The sequence below is a fragment of the Gossypium hirsutum genome, chromosome D06 (assembly GCF_007990345.1).
Source record: "Gossypium hirsutum isolate 1008001.06 chromosome D06, Gossypium_hirsutum_v2.1, whole genome shotgun sequence".
Lineage (NCBI taxonomy): Eukaryota > Viridiplantae > Streptophyta > Magnoliopsida > Malvales > Malvaceae > Gossypium > Gossypium hirsutum.
The window spans coordinates 15,155,376-15,175,324 of NC_053442.1; the positions used below are offsets into that span (position 1 = coordinate 15,155,376).

The 19,949-nt window shown below is 32.1% G+C and overlaps 1 protein-coding gene and 1 pseudogene across 1 annotated transcript; one reads left to right on the forward strand and one right to left on the reverse strand.

Moving 5' to 3' along the window:
• Nucleotides 1-1,905: 1,905 nt before the first annotated feature.
• On the reverse strand, nucleotides 1,906-4,238 carry LOC107901038 (20 kDa chaperonin, chloroplastic). The gene is made up of 6 exons (XM_016826870.2): nucleotides 3,946-4,238; nucleotides 3,679-3,863; nucleotides 3,142-3,321; nucleotides 2,899-3,054; nucleotides 2,611-2,688; nucleotides 1,906-2,513 (listed from the first exon to the last, which is right to left on the reverse strand). The coding sequence occupies exons 2-6, from the start codon at nucleotides 3,859-3,861 to the stop codon at nucleotides 2,340-2,342; spliced, it is 771 nt and encodes a 256-aa protein (XP_016682359.2). The 5' UTR covers nucleotides 3,862-3,863; nucleotides 3,946-4,238; the 3' UTR covers nucleotides 1,906-2,339.
• Nucleotides 4,239-7,770: 3,532 nt separating this feature from the next.
• Nucleotides 7,771-11,137, forward strand: LOC107899944 (beta-galactosidase 7-like; annotated as a pseudogene).
• The last annotated feature ends 8,812 nt before the right edge of the window (nucleotides 11,138-19,949 follow it).

Below are 19,949 nucleotides of genomic sequence, written 5' to 3' on the forward strand. Positions count from 1 at the left end.
AACAATTGATTGATTTCCTTATACTCTACTGTCCTATAACCCAATTGCACAATCGTACTAACTTCTCAAGAATTTCGATCTCAATCCATATGTATAAGAATCAAGGAAACCAATGTAAATCTCAAAGAGAAATGGTATTTTTACTTACTCGATTCGAAACTTGCTTGGACACTGAACAAGAGAACAAAGAAGAAAATAGCAAGATACTAATGGAGGACTCAAATAGAATAGTAAAGAGGTTCCAAAACTTCAAATTGAATGATAGAAGAAAAACAAAACGAAAAAGATAAACGTGCAAAAAAATAAAATGAAATAGATAGCAAAAATAAAAACAAAAGGGAACCGTGAGCAAAATTTTGGAAGTAACTTCCCTTATTAATAAAATAAAATAAAATAACGTTAAATAACTAAATAATCAATCAAAACTTAAGAAACTTTAACCTATCAAAATAAACTCTTCTTTGCACACACAAGGATTCGAACACAAGACCAAAAAAATATAAAAGCTTAACCACTAGGCTCATCATTAACTCTAATTTGCAAAGAAAATCATAAAAGTCTAAGAGTAACCATTGAATCATCCCATAAACCTTAATTCTTATAACCCCAAACTCCAGGGTGTTACCGTTCTAGAATGGTTGCATTAATGATAAAGCCTTAAAACTGTTCATGGGGAAACGACGCTAATGATAGGTTCGACGTGGTGTCCTTTTGTGCGACGTGTGTCTAGACGGGGTTGGTGGTGAAAATATTTATATTTTATATTTTATATATTTTTAAGTTTATATATTATATATTATAAACTTTTATATATATTTCAAAATATTATAGGTTTTTATATATTTTTAATTGTATATATTATATATATCTTTAAAATAATAACCTAAATTTCATATTTTATAAAAAAAATTTAAAATATATAAACTTACTAAAAATACATCTAGAATGAATTTGAACATATGGGCGTCTAGATTCAAATGTATCTAGACAACCATTTGTCTAGATTTATTCTTTAAGTGAGAAAAAGTATATTCCTTTAATTAATTTATATATTTTTAAAGATTTTTTAATTTATATCCACCATGTGTCATACTGAGAGGCTATGAAGTGTCCCCACAAAATTGACCATCAATGTCATATCAACACAAACTAAGGATGTTAGTGTTAGGGTACTAATGTAGATGATGAAATACAAATTTAAGTACCAACTAGGTACTTTTGGACTAGTAAAAGGGTTAAATAATGTACTAACACAATTAAAACAAATTAATGTAATTTTATAAAATATTATTGTACACTCATTTTAGTCGCCTAGGTTTTATAAGTTTTTTTATTTTGGTCATTCATTTATTTTTAAAATTTAATTTTACTTATTTCAAAAAGATAAATTTTTATAGGGAATTGAGTTATTCAAATGTGGAGATAAAATTCAAATTTTTTACTTGTAGCTCGATTCTCCGTAAAACCTAAGTTTCTCACTTTTTATTAAAAAAACTAAGTTAATTCTAGAAAAGAAAAAATTAAAGAAAATTAAAAAGATTAATTTGAATTTTCCCTATAAAAACCAAAGTAATTTGATGTAAACCCTAGGTTTTTCCTTTTTATTGGAAAAAGAAAAAAATAAAAGAAATAAAGAAAAACATAAATTGGTTTATAATTCCCATAAAATCTCATATTTTTCTCCTTTACCGAAAACTAAAATTAATTACCAAAACGAGATGACTAACAACAGTGCCCATTTTGCAAAGTTTCGATTCTCCAAATGGAATTTTATCAAAATTGGATTACTGATCCTAAAAGGAATTATCTACTCCAACTAACCCCGAATGTGTTGAAATTAATAATTGAGGAAGCCAATAGTTTTTAATTACAGGTATAGATATATTAAATACAAAAAACCAAATCTGTGAAAATTTATTTCATTTTATTTTAGATTCTCTTCTGGAGAACCATTTAGCATATTGTTTTTCATTTGAGTGGCAACCTAACCAGATGCCTTTATTTATTTTCTTTTCTTTCTTGATGCAGTTTCATCAACCTTTTGTAATCACATACCTATTTCAACTTCTTATCTACAGCCGGCGATGGAAACGAGCCATATCCTGAAATGCTTCTGCAAGTCTATGAGCTTTCCAACGTGATGAGAAACAGCAATTAAACCAGGGAATCTCAAACCCTGTCTTGGAATCCCGTTGTGCTCACTTAATCTTATTTTTTACCAAATGCTGCATCCATTTATATTTAAGGAAAAAAAATTACAAAATCCTTGTGCTTACCAGCAACTCATCCATTCAATCCAGTTTTAACCTCAAAACCTAAAACCAAACCTTATTACACAACTAATAGAGCGCAGCCATTACATCAGATGCTCTCAGAGCAATATAGTTACTACCATCATTGCCCTTGAAGTCATTCCCAGCATACTTTGAATACAGGACGGTGTTTCCAGGCGAGACCGATAGTGGCTTTAGGTTACCTTCCTCATCTAAAGTACCGGGTCCAACAGCTATCACCTGTTTCATTTAATTCATGTAATTAAGTAAATACATTTTGCAACACCACAGCACAAAGTTCTATGCCCTCCAAAATACTTGATTAACTGTTACTCACCGTTCCAATGGAAGGTTTTTCTTTGCTTGCCTCGGTCAGCAACAAACCTCCTGCAGTTTTCTCCTCAGCTTCCGAAACCTGCAACGGTATTGAAACACACCACCGGGTGCCTTCATAAGTCCATATTAATATCCAATCCCTTTTTACTTTTTTCATCCATTACTTCTCAATACACTAAATCATCACCATTCACACGTGTGAGACTCACTGTCTTGTGAATGGTGATCAAAACTTCAACAGAACATTGCAATGGCAAAAAGAATATACAGATTTCGGAAGGAGGCGAACCTTAATGAAAACTCTGTCGTTCAGAGGTTTGAGATCTTTTATGTCATCGGTTTCAAGAAGTCCAACAATGTCATCCTCTTTTAGGAGAAGATGATTTGCACCATTGAACTCGACCTCCGTCCCAGCATACTTGGAATATATGACCTGAGCACCAGTCTACACAACCATGGCATTGTTGAAGTATAATAGTGGAGCAACAAATGGAAAAGAACTGAGAAGAATACCTAGTCCATGAAAATTCACCTTCACAGAACTTTCCAATTTGGTATTCCCAATTGTCTTCCCTTCACCAACAGCAACCACCTCACCTCCTTGAGGCTTTGATTGAGCAGTTGTTGGAAGCAAAATGCCACCCTCAGTCTTCTCCTCTGTTTCTTTAATCTTCACCAACACCCTGTCACCCAAGGGCTTAACTGAAGTGTACTGCATAGGGCAATAAGATCGTTTTATGTAAGCAGAAGCAGTGTACATACAAGGAGATGAATCCATGGAAACGATTGGCTTTGCTACACTAATTGTAGCAAATTGATATTATTTTTGGAGTTCCAATAAGCCAATAGCAACCAATTCATGTCAGGTTTCGTACATTTAAAACATGTTTAAAACAGAAAAAAGCATTCAGAGTCGCCCCAAAAGGTCAAGCTTCGACGAGTGAAAATATTCAGCAAACAGGTAAACATGAATGAAAAACAATACCGAAAAAAAGCTAGTTTACTCAACAACAAAGCAGCGAAAGCACCAATAATTATATAAAAAAATTAAAGAAATAAGAAGAAATACCTTAGGGGCAACAACGGTAGCCGCTTTAACAACCAAACGTTTGAAGGACCTGCTGGTCAAAGCCCCAGGCTTTAATGTTCCAAAGGAAGAGAATTTGACAGTGGACAGCCTAAGCCCTTGTAATGAAGCCAAGTTCCTAGCTGATGCTGTCACTGACGACGCTGTTAGCTGAGATGTAGCCATTTCTGTATTCAAATTTCACAAAAATCATTCCTGCAAATAAATGATTCTTAGGAATAAAAACCTATATATGTAAAAAGAAAATACCTTTGAGAGAGATGGAAAAGGATAAGGGGTTGTTTGGTTTGGTTGCTTGAGACTGGAGAAGTCTTAAAAAGAAGATAAAACCCTAGTGTGTTAAAATGGGTTTTATTTATTTGATAAGAGACTTCTAGAAAATTGATAATCACGCGCCCCTCTCTCCAGTGAGTGGATTAGGAGTGAAACGGGTTAAACCCCACAAGACACCAGGTTAAGGATATCCCACGCGCTTTCGAGGAACAAGATGAACAACACACAAAGAGCACCTAAAAACACAGACTTCTGGAAGGTGGAAATGAAAATTAAAATTCCAAAATTTTAAATTTGCAGATTTATCGTAAGTAGAGGCTGTAAAAACTATTGTGTTCTTTGATTATATTTTAATTTGTTGTTGGGGGTAAATTATATTCATCAACAGGTAAAAAATACTTACATATTTTAACCTCAAAATAATTACATAATCATAATTATTGAAATTATTAAGTAAGACGTTTATAAAATTATTGATGAATATTTCTTTTTAACCTATTTTTTACACCATATCTAAAATTAAGTATAATCCTTTTCTAATCCATAAATAAAAATACATTCATATTCATATAATCGAATTAATTAGTAATTGTTTTTAAAGTTAAAAGCACTCATAAAAAGCGGTATAATTATAAGAAAAAAAAGTATACTTCACAACAATATTGATGTGTGGCAGAAAAGACATCATTTGTCACAAAAAGAATTTTTTTTTAAAATTTTTTTAATAATATTATTAATTTCCACTCATTTCTTTTTAATTTTTTTATAAATTTTATAATTCATATGTTTTTTTCTAGATTATATATATATTGTCGAAACCATTTTTTTTTGTGAAAAAGGGATCAACTTTGGTTTTTAAAAAATGAAAAAGAACATAGGAGTCGCCACCAATCCTTTTTTGATGAGGTGTGATCGGGTCACTTCGTAAAACGGTTGTTTTTAACAAACAGTTTGGATTTATTAAAACAATGCTTTTGGTCTACAAAATTCAGAAAAAGGGTTCGGGAGTCGGTTACGTACGAGGAAGGATTAGTACCCTCGTAATGCCCAAAAATTGGTACCTAGTTGATTAATTAGTGTCTTAATGTCGAAGATTGAAAACTTTGAAGAGTTTTTTAAAAATATGATCCTTAAAAAAACTCGAATAACAGGAGTCGGATTTTAAGATTCTCTTGTTTTGAAGGAATATCACATCCAACACGTTAGGATACAATATTTTAAACCCTCGAAACCAATATTATTTTATGGTTCCCAAAACCTGTACTTTGAAATTTTAAGAGGATATTTGGCTATTTGGTCGAACGAGAAATCGAAACCTAATGCGTTAGGGCACGTTTTCTCGAATTTTAAAACACAAAATATTGCCTTATTTTGAAAATTTTCTTTTTTTTTTTGCATATTTGAGTAAAAATTAATATAATGTTTAAAACAATGTGTGAATAAAGAGTTACATTGATGAATGACGACAATATGAAAATACGAGTAAACAATTCATAACTCGCATGATAGCAATAATCGCACGATGTACATTACTTTAATACCAGCCAATAATAAAAAACGAATGAAATAATATAACAACAATTTAAAGTAAATAATAAAGATTTAAGATGAATAATACGAAATGCCCAAAATTAACAATGTAAAATTTAACATAAATAAAACATAAAATAGTTTGAAATAAACAATTTTAAACAATTTAAAATAAACATTACATGAAATAGTTTAAAAGAAATGACACCTAAAAATCTAAAATAAATAATATACATAAAACAGTTTAAGATAAAATAATAGAAAGCAATTCGAAATAAATAATATATGAAACAATTTAAAATAGATAATATCAAACAGTTTAATATGAACAATATAAATAAAATGTAATCTGTTAAAATATAATAATAATGAATATAAAAAATTAAATGAAATAATAAATAACAAATTAAAGGATTAAAATAAAGTGGATTAGGCACTAAATTAAAACTAGGACGAAATTAAACGGATAAAATTATTAAAAAAAGAAAGAAAAAGTGAACAGAGGATTAAACTGAAAATGCACGGAAGGAGAGAGGACCGAAAGGGAAATCATTCCCACTCTTAAAAACGAGCCACTTCATAGGGGACCAAATTGGAAACGGGCAAAAAATGGAAGGACCCACCGCAAAATAGCCCAAACGTTGAGAACACGTGGATCCCCCAGGAGCGGGTCGGGTTGCGCGTGGGCTGGCGTCAAAACGACGCCGTTTAGCGTCTGGGGGGTTTAATCTAAAACGGTTGTCATTTTGGTAAGCTATATAAACCCCAAATTTTACCAAAAATTCCATTTACCCATCATTTAAAAAAAATTTCAAAAGCCTTTCAAACTCTCTCCCCCCTCTCCTCTTCCGACCAAGGGTCCGGTCAATCGTCGTCACGCCGCCCAAAAGCCCTTTTTTTTACTCCCCTTTTTGCGTAGAGCCCGAAAGTTCCTGAAAGAAATGGAAGAAGAAGGTCCCTCCTCTCCCCTAGGCTTGGTTCCGGCGACGGAGAAGAGACCTCCGGCGACAAGACACGGTAGCCTCAGGTGAGTCCTTACCTTCCCTCTTTACATCGTTTGGTTTCTGGGCCTATATAGCCGAAGACAAAATACAATATCTGTTTTTTTGTCACTATTTTAAATACTTCTATTACGCTACCTCTATTATTTTTGTCTCTTGGTTATTGTTTTCGTCTGTCTCTATCTTTTTTGTCTTTTCTTGTTTCGTTTGCAGGTCTGGGCGAAGTCAACAGAGATGAAACTTGCCGTTTTGGTGCAAAGGAGGGAACCCTAGGGTTCCCTGATGCTGTTTAGTTTTTAGGCCCTATTAGGCTGTTAGGGTTTTGGAGTTGGGCTGTTTTTGGCCCGTTGTACATGGCTGGTTTTATTAATTTTATTTTATTTGTTTTTTTTGTTTATTTGTTTTTTTTTCTAATGGGCTGGGTAAATTTGGGCCTCTACATATATTCTAAACTTTTATATATTTATTTCCATTTTTACATTTTTTAATGTGTATACAATTAATAAAAAATAGTTATTTTTGTATATAAAGGTACCTCGTGGTATTTTTTAATTGGCTATAAGAATTTCTTTTAACATCTATCAAAAACTGGATTAAAAAAAATATCATGAAGGCATATTTTTAGGTATCAAATTGAAAATTTGAGTATCCTTAAGGTACAAAACTGAGAAAAAAAAATTTAAGGATCAAAATGAGAGGACAAGTATACTTTAGGAGCTAAAATGTGAATGAAGCCTAAAATAAATAAAAAAATATTATGTGTATATTAAGTGAAGTAGATTGAGGAAACACAATGGGAAATGGAATGCATTTACTTTCTTTGGGTTTGCAAGGTTAATAATACCCTAAGTTGTGATACCTTTTTGAAGAATAACTTGGATTGAAACAAAAAAAGTGAATTTACTATTGATGAAGTTACTAATTTGTTTTGGCTCCTGTTAGTGTTAGACGATTGAACTCTGTGGCCGTCCATAGGAAACACATTCATACTGACATGCCTGTAATTAAAAATGCCATCGAAATTATACTCACAAAAGGATTAGCATATGCCTAAATATAGAAAAAAATTGCAGAATAATGAGATCCTTTTCATCCCAATAATTGGTCGCTTATAAATATGTCGATGCTCAGCTTAGATGAATTTAAGCCACAGGTTTCCCAAGGAAAAACATAAAAAGTTTCTACTTTTTTGTTCTTCTTGCTGCAGAATAAATAGGTCCTTGATATGTCTTAATAATTCGTATCATCGTGTACAGGAAAAAAAGTGTTCTTTTCTGATAAAAAAATGACAAAAAATTTGATTCAGTTTCTTCTCTTGGTTTCCTTAGCTTTGTCGAGTTCATGCTCAGCAGTCAAGGTTGGATATGATGCTAATGCCATTATCATTGATGGCCAACGAAAGATTATGAATGTTGCTTCCATTCACTATCCTCGCATCAGCGAGCAGGTTTAGTATAAACACACACACATATATATATATATATATTTGTTTAAAGACTCTGCAAATGGCTAACTATTGACATTAAAACAGATGTGGCCTGATCTCATTATGAAAGCAAAAGATGGCGGGATTGGTGCCATTGAAACATATATATTCTGGGATGTCCATGAGCCTAGACATCGCCAGGTCAAAATTCTTGTTATAGTTTTATGTTAGTACAATTCCCATTAGTAGAGTCTGCTGTAATTTGTGACTTGGCTTCTCTGTATTTTTCAGTATGATTTCTCAGGGAACTTGGAACTTCATAAAGTTTTTCCAGCTCATCCATGAAGCTGGCCTTTATGGCATTATCCGGATTGGACCTTATGTGTGTGCCGAATGGAATTATGGGCAAGTTTATCATGAAATCATGCATATGCTAAGATAAACTTTTTTTTTACTTGAAAATTTAGTGATGGTATAACATTTTCTTCTATATCAGGGGTTTCCCAATGTGGCTTCCACAATATCCCAGGGATTGAATTGAGAACAAATAATGAAATCTACAAGGTCTTTTTCATCTTACAAAACAGTTCTTTTCTTACAATGTTTATTGATTTTAATGGTAAGCATTCTAGAAGAAATCATCTTGAAATACAGAAAGAAATGGAAACTTTTACAACCAAGATAGTCAACAAGGTTAAAGTTGCCAAGCTGTTTGCACCACAGGGAGGCCCCATTATAGTGGCTCAGGTTTTCAAATAATTCCCAACAACATATTTTTGGTTCTGTTTTATTAGATAATGTCTCGAAGAATTTTCATTGTAACTAAAAAAACAAGACTTGCAGATCGAGAACGAATATGGAAATATCATGAAAGGTTATGGAGCAGCAGGGAAAAAATATATCGAATGGTGTGCAAAAATGGCTGTTGCCCAAAATATTAGTGTTCCACCTATGGTATACTTATTTGCTCTTTATCTACAAAACACAAATATCATTTCCAAAAACATAAATTGCTTTATTAAAACTATGTTACTTCATCTGGTGCAGATCAATACTTGCAATGGATTTTACTGTGACAATTTCAAGCCAAACAACGCGAAAAGTCCGAAAATGTGGACCGAGAACTGGACCGTATGGTGTGTTCTCTTCCTTGGTTGTTATGCCTTTCCATTAGTTTGATATATCAAATAAAAAAAGAACTTTGTGTCATAGTTTCAAACTTTGGGGAGGGGTCTTAAATACCTATTACATGGATAGTACTCAACAACATGCTTATTTTATTTGAGGGTTTTCAACTCTTGAATTAAAATTAATCTATCTATTTCTTCCCCTCTGTAAATTTTAGTATCATGGTGGGACAAAGCTTGGATGCACTTCCGATGGTCTGTACATTACTGCGTCGTACGATTACGATGCACCCCTCGATGAATTTGGTATATAATCAAACATACAAATATGATTATGTTTACACTCTTGAGTTTGCTTCTAGCTGAAAGTTAAAACTTTCAGGGTATTCTAACCAACCCAAGTATGGACATCTGAAGTAACTTCATGCTGCTCTTAAACTTGGAGAGAGAGCTCTCACCACTGGAGTATCCTCAACCTAGAGTTATACTAATGATATCCAAGTAAGTGAACAATATAAAAAAGAAAATGATATAATTTTTTGTTTGCAATCAGTTAACCACATTCACCGTCAGTGCTACCAAAGAGAGATTTTGCTTATTAAGCAATCTAAACATGCGCGAAGATGCCACTACCGATTGGGGGCTTGACGGGAAGCACTCAGTGCCGGCTTGGTTTGTCATCATTCTTCAAAACTGAAACAAGGAAATATTCAACACTGGAAAGGTATATATAAAGATTGATTTCATTCCTTCCTTCAAGGCCAAAAACAATGAAGCTAAAAAAGAATTACGTATTGTATTGTCCACAGGTTTCAACTCAGACCTCTGTAATGTTGAAGAAACAAAACTATGAGGATAAGAATAATGCCAAACTCAGTTGGATGTAGGCTCCAGAATCCATAAGTGAAGCCCTCCAAGGAAAGGGTACATTTAATGTAAAATATCTTCTTGACCAAAAATCAACTACTTCAGACATCAGTGATTACTTGTGGTACATGACTAGGTAAACGTTTTAACCTCAATTTCTGTTTGTTTTTTGTTCTTTTACCTAGGATGAAATGATGATTAGGTTTATACTTTACCTGAAACAGAGTTGATATTAATAAGAAAGATCATAGATCATGAAAGAATGCAACCCTACATGTCAAAACCCATGGCCATGCACTTTATGCTTACGTGAACCAAAACCTTATAGGTAAGTACCAATACAATTGGTTTTAGGTTGTGGAACAATACTTTCACAAACTCCATTTTAACTCAAATGATTGATGATAACAATAGGTAACCAATTCGCCAAGCAAGCCAATGGTCTACAACTGGTAAATGGTGACGATTACAGCTTTGAATTCGAGAAACCTGTTTCTCTTGAGCCTGGGGCTAATACCATTTCCTTGCTCAGTGCCACCATTGGATTGCCAGTGTGTGCTACCTTCATAATCATTTTATTTTATTTTTCCCTAGATAAGTTCCAATGTTTAAACCACTTGTAAACCAAAATGTGTTGTGGCAGAACTATGGGTTCAAGTATGACATGAAACCTACAGGCTTAGTTGGTGGAGCAGTGCTGTTGATCAACCCTGCCAAAAATATGATTGATTTAACACCAAACACTTGGTCTTACGGTGTAATTTTATGTTCTCCCTAGCTTTCATGTCTCCTTTTATTGCTTTTTCACTAGGCTTAAAACTCATCTCGTTGTTTTTATGATGAAAGGTTGGCTTAGATGGCGAATTATCCCAACGTCTTTTCGATCCAAAATCACCCAATGGAAACGTCTTTAAGGCTGGTCAAGTCCCGACCGGAAGACCCATGTTTTGGTACAAGGTAATAACAACAAAAGTTCATAGTTTTTTTTTGTGGCTCCATTTTTTGTTTGTAAATTCTAATGAATTTGAGCTGTACATGTCCTTACCAATTTCCAGGCTGCCATGGGTACTGAACCAGTGGTCGTGGACTTGCCAGGCATGGGTAAGGGTCATGCCTGGGTCAATGGGAAAAGCATTGGACGCTACTGGCCAGCGCAAATTGCCGATTCTAAATATTGCAGTAATATATGTGATTATCGAGGCCATTATAAGAAATGAAAATGCAGGAGAAACTGCGGCAATCCTACCCAAAGATGGTGACTACATATGCTTAAAATTACAGTAAAATAAAAACTGTAAATGAACTTCCAACCTGTAACTAAAACAGTATCATACTTGGACCAGGTATTACATTCCAAGAGCATTCATCAAATCAGATTATATATCTGTAATTCAAATGGATGTTATGTAACATAAATGATGATTAGTTCTTAATTTTTTCAACTTGTTAGTGATATTAGCTAGAAAATCTTGGAATTTAATTTCCCTGCATCAAAACATTTCCCTTAAATTGGATTTCCTAGTAAGTTGGCAAATTTAAAACATTGTGGATGTTATATATGTACCTTACTTTCTCTGATGAACCAATCTCAATCTCAAATTCAATTTCTTTTTATTCTTTTAATAAATTATATATAAATAATCATTTTTTAAGACTAAAATTGATTCCTTAAAAATTTAACAAATTGAGTCCTAACTACCATTAGTGTTGTAATAATTAAGAGATTGTGAGTTCAAACATGTTTTAAAAATAAACTTTGCAGTATGTAATAAGTTAAGAAACTTTAAAACACAAAATTAAATTTAGTATAAAAAAATATAAAACTTTGAAATGTCTTGAAAGTTCAACAGAAATGCAATAATATCTTAAATCATTGCTCCCTAGATTTCTCAAGTTCACAAGTAAAGTTTAAAATTTGTAAAAATATTAAAAGAAAGGGTGAGTTTAACCACTCAGTAGGTAAATGACATTTCCCCTAATTAGGGTTAAAGAAGCACAACAATATTTAGGTCAAATATTTTATTGAAAATGCATAATTGCTAAATTCATGAGTAATCCATAATAACTTAATTCAAAACATTTTTCATGTCAAAGTGTTAGCTCGAATGATCAATTCGAAATCGTCAAGAGAAGGTGAATTGATCTTTAAGAAAATGGTGGAAGCAAAGAAAGAATATTTAACAAAGAACACAACAATTTATAGTGGTTCGACCCCAATTTTTTACTCCACTACCTTAGTTTTCCATACCTAAGGATTTTCTCAAATCCACTAATTTGACAATCTTTAAGGAAAATGTTTAACCTTACAATCTCCTTAAGATTTCTACTCAAAATCTTAAGATTAGAACTCACTTAAGGTTTCTACCCAAACCTTAAGATTCAACACTCTCAAAGAGAATAATAAATAGCAAACTAAGAAGTAATTCTTACAAGATCAGAATATTTGCCAATTAAGCACAAATATGTAAGAATACACTTGAGCTAAAAGAATAATAATGAAAGCTCACAAGTGTGTACAAGAAAAGTATGAAAGAATTAAATATTAAGGTTGTTTTGATTGATCTTTAAACTTGATGATCTCTCTAGTTGTTGTAGGACCTTTGGAAGATGATATTTATACCCTCTAATTCATTTTCAACCGTTGTGGTTGTTGAGAAAACAAATAGAGCCGTTGGGGGATTAAAATACCAAATCATTAAATTCACCTACAACAAAAGGTATCAATACTTTGTCTACGAGTATCGATACTATTAGCATTTAATGCAAAGTTCAGTGACCATTTAAGCTAAAGATATCGATACAAATAGACTTTTATCGATACCATATGAAAAGTATCAATACTTAGCTGAATTGGTTGAAAACAGAATGTCAATTTGGTATTAATTTTAGAATGGGTATCGATATTTTGAAAACTATCGATTCTTGGCCAAAAAGTATATTTTTTTGGCCTCAAGCAATACTGACTTGTTTTAAAATAGTTTTAACTTGATTGAAAACGTTTAATTCAATTGAAACCATTTTAATGTGATTTTATTATTTTGCCAATTTTGTTCAACTTTGACGTTTATCCAAAAACATTTTAATTTGTTATATCAAAACATATTATCAAATAAAACTTAGTTTAACACAAATGAATAATTAAGGCAAATTAGTAATTTCTAACTACACCAATAGATAAAATCAATTTCCTTTTTATTGCTATGCTCATCTTTAGCCTCGGTGTCAGAAGTCAAAAACCACAATTACCCCCGGTGGTAATGGGTCGAAATAAAAATCACAATTAACCCTAGTGACAGTTAGTCGAAAGAAAAACTAGAATTCACCCTGATGACAATGGGTCAAAAACCACTATTCTAAACTGATGGCACGATTGAAACTTATTTCTAAGAACAAAATACATGTCAACAAGATCAATGTTTAATCCCCATTGGTAAGATTGGAACATAGCATTTTAAGAGTAAGTTCAAAATAAAAAAAAATTGGGTTGCTTGTAATGTCTCAAATATACAAAATATTCTTCATATACAAAGGTATAATTAAATATTATATTTTCTCAAAACATATTATACATATACCAAAACATAGTTTGAATAGCATAAGTATATAAAAAACATAGTCCGATAACATATTTCTCTAAAAATAATCATACTAGCATGCTTAGCCCAATTTTACAAAACATGGGCAAAAATATATAACATAAAACGTGAAGGTTGATTTTGGGGGAATTAAACACCAAAGGAATGCTAAGTCACTTATCTGGTCTACTGAACCGACACATTTTTCACAAATCTCCTAGTAGCCTAAAATTTAAGAATGGAACTTGAAAATCAGAATTTGATCAATAAACTAGAGGCTTAAGAGGTATGGCTTTCTGTGGTAATTTTAATACATTTCGGTTGTGTGACAATCCCCTAATTGAGACACAATTGTACTATTTAATGAAACTAAATTTTACCTCGGTAAATCAAATTTAATAAAATCATATATATTATAAGAAAATTAAAAAAACCAATACAAACCAATTTAATATGGTTTCAACTAAATAATATGTATTTGGATTGAAAATATTTAAAAAACAATTAAAAATCGAAATTGCAAATAATCTAAAATACTAAATATCATGATCGTTTGGCTTACTTAAAGTCGTTCAAACACAAAATTTAATTAGTATTTCAACGGTGTAAAAATATAATTTAAAGAATAAATGTAATATTAGAACTTAGAATCTTGTTTCATCAAAATATATTATCAAAAACTTAAGTTTTGAAAGCCAAAACATAATAAATCATCACAATCTGCCCAGAATTTTTTAAGATAACAATTTCGACTAGCTTACTTTAGGGCTCGTATTTCTTAGAACAAGAATCATATGACCCAGATAGCAAGATCAACTGAAAGTACAAACTTCATACTATGAAAAACATCTAAATTTCTAAACAAATGAACTACTATAAATAGATTTCTAGTGTACCAAAGTTGGTTAGTTGAAACTGTCAAAACCTATACAATAGAAACTTTAAAAATTATTTTCTTCTAAATTAATCAATGGAAATAGATGCCACACATACCATTTAAAAGATCTTGAAGAGAACTTTCATTTTGCACCAACAATGTGGTCGAAATATCACTAGAATTTGACAAACTATTAAACTAACCCCAATAAAATACGTGGGCTTTACAAAAAATAGTTTAAAACTTAAAGATTTCAATAATTTGAACCAAAACTAACATTGATCGTTAAAATTTACAATCAATTTGCACTCCTTCTCTCTATGGTTAACTTTTCCCGAATTGTCAAAACATCTAAAAAAAACATTCGACAGTGATTCTATCTTTTCTTATTCTTCTTCATTTTCTTCTATTTTTTAGAAAAAAAACCTATAAAATACACATAAAGTTGGGCTAATGACCACATAAATAATTGAACATTTAAAATAATACCCATTTAAAAATTATGGGTATTACATAAGGGAGACTGAATGTTGAAAAAGGCTAAGGTATGTTTTCCATTGCGTTGGAAAATCATTTTTTGGCCTAAAAAGTGTTTTTTCACCGCAAAAGCAGTGAAAAACACTTGGTTTTTGGGGTCAGTGCAATCAAAAGTATTTTTCCATTCAAACGCAAAAGTTGAGATGTAGGTGTTTTTAACTTTTGATTTTTGCTTTTGAAAGGAAAAAAAATATCAAAATATCTTTATGTAAATTAACTATTTAAAAGGTATATAAAAAGTGGATTGATTTATATTTCATATATCATTATATTAATTACTTAAATATTTCATGTATCATTATATTAAATTATTTAAATCTTATTTATTATTATATTTAATTTTTAAAATATGTTATATGTTATATATTATTATATTATTGATTTTACAAATAATTTATATTAATTACATAAAAGATATTTAAAATTTATATTTCATGTATTATTATATTAAATTATTTAAATATCATATAACTTAATTAACTTTTTACTTTCTATTTTTATGTCTAAAAAGGACATTTTAACCTCAAATTGTAATTTTTGATAGCAATGGAGAACACTAAAATTTAACAAACCATATTTTTTCATGGCATTTTTCTACTGCACATTTCAAAAGCACTTTTTAACCTCAAAAGTAATGGAGAACTAGCCCTAAGGTTGTGTTTGGTTGGGTGAAAAAGTGAAGGGATGGGAGGAGGGAATGAAAAAGTGGAAAGAAAATGAATTTTGAGTATGCTTGGTTGGGAAGAAAAGTGAGAGGAAAGAAAATAGGAAGGATAATTTTACATCCTAAAGCATAAAAATCAACCATTCCAAATTGGAAGGATGAGAGACAAAATAAGAGAGGTGCATGTTAGTTCAAAATAATGCATTTTTCAAATATTTTGTTTTCTTTCCTTTCATTTTTTAACTTTACCACACAATGGAGGAAAGAAAATGACCTTGTTCTTTTCATTATTTCATCATTCCTACCAAGCACACTTTATGAATTTCCATCCTTTTAGTTTTCTACCCCTTCAAATTTTCATTATTCATTTTTCTTTCCACTCTACCAAGTGTAGAGGATAAGTGCTTTTAGGTTGCTAAAAGGGAAATATCAATTCTTTATCGTTCTTAAAAGTATTTATGGGGGGGAAAGTCTCATGCCACATCACCAGTAGTAAGAGCGAAGGACTACTCATATGGTCGGCCAAGTGGTAGGCCGATTGTCCTCGAGTGCGATACTACTTTGGCATTCCCTTTATTAAGGTAGTATGATGTTGTTATGCCTTAGTGATCCCGTCTTAGTGTTGGATATATTGAGTGGAGAAGATAGATCTCGAGATGATATTGAATTAAATAGTAAACTTTAAGGCGCGAGTGACGCTTCCCAAAGAGAACTATTTGCCCCTATACAAAGTTGCTAAAGGGTTAAGACAAAGGTCCTCTTAGGATATAACAAAGCTTTTGAATTTCTTTTGATTAGAAAAATCGAGGAATTCCCTAATTCTTACTCTAATTTCTGAAAATAGGATTGATTGTAATGATTTTTGTGAGCATGATAGACCCTCTATTTATATGCACTCAATGGATACTATTTTGAGGAGTACAACCCGTCATGTTGGACATACTTCTCAGAAGAAATATGTCCCATGGAAATGCATTCATTGAATGATAAATCATCACTTTCTAAATTTGAATAAGTGTTCATCAATAATTAAATTTGCAATCTACAATTTCTAACAATCCTCCACTAGATTGCTAATTACAAAAAAAAAAGTACACAATAATTATACATAAGGAAGGGTGTCTGCAGATTGAACCTTCCTTTAGTGCAAACTCTCAAAGTATTAACAAAGTGAATGGTGGCTAGTCGCTTGAATCATCACTCTTAAAGTCAATACCAAAAAATTTTGCACATAACCATAAAGTATTAGAGTAAGAGTGTAATTTACTGTAGCACTGTTATGGCCATTGCTCATCCCGTTTCATGAACATGTACGAGAGAAAACCATAAAGAAAATCTCATTGAAGCGACACCAGTTCATGTTCATATGGGTGGAATTAATGACAATTAATGTCCATCCATTAAGAGCAAAACTCATTCTCCTAAAGTATAAACACTAAATCTTGATCTTTAGTGCATGTTGTCATTCGATAACTTGTTATTAACTTTGAACCTCGAAACTAACTTTTGGCTAGAACAAGGTAGGGTTTCCATTATCAATGACGCGATTAGAATGGTTTTAATCCCATCTTAGTGGTGGTACTCTTAATCATATCCCTTGGCAAACCTTTTGTCAATGGATCCACTAAATTGCCAATTGACTTAACATAGGTAACAATTATCACACCGTCCCTAATCAATTGTCTCACATACTCATGTCTCAAACTTATCTGTCTAGACTTTCCATGTACACCTTCTTCTATGCTCGAGACATGGTGGATTTACTATCACAATATATAGAAATGGTGAACCTATGTTTTGGCCACAACTTTATATTTAACAAGAGATCTCTTAGCCATTCCGCTTCCTTGCCAGTACCCACCAAGGCTATAAATTCAGTCTCCATAGTTGAACGTGAGATGCAAGTTTATTTCTTGGAGGCCCAACTAATGGCTCCACCTCCGATCGTAAAAATCCATCTTGATGTGGACTTATTATCACTTAGACTTGTAATCCAACCTACATCAGAGTAACCTTCTAGTACCGCGGGATAATCACTATAGAATAATCCTAATTTTTTTATTTTCTTAAGATAGCCAAAAATCCTACAAATTCCTTTCCAATGATTGGTACTAGGACAATTTGTAAATCTAGTCAATTTGCACACAATGAATGCGATATCAGGTCTAGTACAATGCATTGCATACATTAGACTTTCGATTGCGTTAGCGTACTCAAGTTGCGCTATAGCTCTGCCATTATTCTCACTTAACTTGAAGTTCGAATTGTATAGAGTGTTCTAATCCTTGATATTCAAGTGTTTAAAATTTTCCAATACTTTTTCGATGTTATGAGACTGGCTTAGTATAGAGCCTCTTTCATGCTTTTCACCTTTATACCTAGAATTCTATCTACCTCATTGAGATCCTTCATTTTAAAATTCGAGGCTAGATACTCTTTGGTCTCACGAACACCTTTCATGTTTGTCCCAAAAATCAACAAATCGTCTACATAGAGACAAATAATTACACTGTACCTATAAGTGAATTTAGTGTAAATACATTTATCCGCACCATTATGTAAAAAACCATATGACAAGATAATCAAGTTAAATTTCTCATGCCACAGTTTAGGCGCTTGTTTTAAACCATATAATGACTTGATCAACTTATACACTTTATGTTCATTCCCAGGGAGCACAAAACCTTCTGGTTGCTCCATGTAGACTTCCTTTCCGAGATCACCATTCAAAAAAGTTGTCTTAACATCCATTTGATGTACATGTAACTTATGGATAGATGCAAGTGCTATAAGAATTAGAATGGAGGTCATCTTAGCCACTGGTGCATAGGTGTCAAAATAATCTAGGCCTTCCTCTTGCCTAAATCCTTTAGCCACCAACCTAGCCTTAAAGGTTGGAGAACCCCCTGTTGGAGTATTTTTCCTTTTAAACACCCATTTGTATTCGATAGGCTTCGATCCTTAAAAAAGATCAACTAGAATCCAAGTATTGTTAGACAATATTGAATCCATTTCATTATTGACCGCCTCTTTCCAAAATGCTACATCCATAAAAGTCATGTTTTCATTATAGGATTGTGGATCACCATCCACATTAAACACTATGGGGATCTTCCTAATTACGGATTCTCTATTTCCCTCAATAAATAATGCTAGAGATTGCAAGGAAATGAAATTGGGACTAAAGTCCTTTACTTTTCTCACTCTTTGACTTTTCCCCGTCTTCGTATCCTTATTGTCACAAAGGCTTCTTTTGGTTTGATCACTTGAGATCATTGGTCGATATTCTTTTTCCAAATCCATTGAATAATTGATAACCTTATTTTCAATGAATACAACATCTCTTGTTTCAATTATCATTTTAATACTATGTCAAGAACATGATAAGCCTTAGAGTGTTAGACATATCCAACGAATGCAGCTTTGATGTCTCTTGTTCCTAACTTTATTCTTCGTTGGTTGGGAATTCTATAGTAAGCCAAACACCCCCACACTTTGAAATAATCTAAGTTTTGCGTCCGACCCTTCCATAACTGATATGGAGATACTCTAAATTCTTTTGATGGTATTTTGTTAAGGATATAACACATGGTCAATAATGCTTCACCCCATAGATTATATGGAAGTTTAGCATTTAACAACATCGAGTTAACCATATCCACTAAAGTACAGTTCTTTCTTTTTTCCAAACCATTTTGTTGCTGAGTATAAGGCCCGAAACACTCATGTACGACACCTTGTTCCTCACAAAATACATTAAATTCATTTGAAAAATACACCACCTCAATCACTACGAAGCACTTTGATTTTGTTACTAAACAAATTCTCAATCTCATTTTTAAAACGTTTAAACATATCAAAAGCCTCTCATTTACTTTTTATGACATACACATAAGTAAATCTAGAGAAGTCGTCTATAAAAGTGATAAAAGATCATTTTCCACCTCTTATTAGAGTTCCATTTAATTCACAAACATCTGAATGGATTAAATCTAACATTTGCGAATTCCTTTCACACTTATTAGGAAATGGCTTCTTGGTAATTTTTGATTGAATACAAATTTCACATTTGTCCACAAAATCATCATTACTTAGATTGATATAACCATTCTTGTGCATATATTGTAAAGTTTTAAAATTAAAATGTGCTAAACATGCACGCCACACAATATAAGACTCAACAATATAAGCAGAAGAATTAATTTTATTCATATCAATGCTCAACTTAAACATACCCTTATTACAATATCCTTTTCCTACATATATATCACCCTTAAGCAAGACAAACTTATCAGATTCCAAGATAATCTTGAACCCCTTGTTACACAGAGTACTAGTGGACACTAAATTCTTCCTCACATCGGGAACATGCAACA

Excerpts from the sequence above, each read along its gene's own strand:
- LOC107901038 (XM_016826870.2), bottom strand. The coding sequence starts at position 3,861 with ATGGCTACATCTCAGCTAACAGCGTCGTCAGTGACAGCATCAGCTAGG. Across the intron at positions 3,055-3,141 it reads AATTGGAAAGTTCTGTGAAG|ACTGGTGCTCAGGTCATATA; the intron begins GTGAATTTTCAT and ends ATGGTTGTGTAG. Across the intron at positions 2,689-2,898 it reads ACGACAGAGTTTTCATTAAG|GTTTCGGAAGCTGAGGAGAA; the intron begins GTTCGCCTCCTT and ends ATACCGTTGCAG.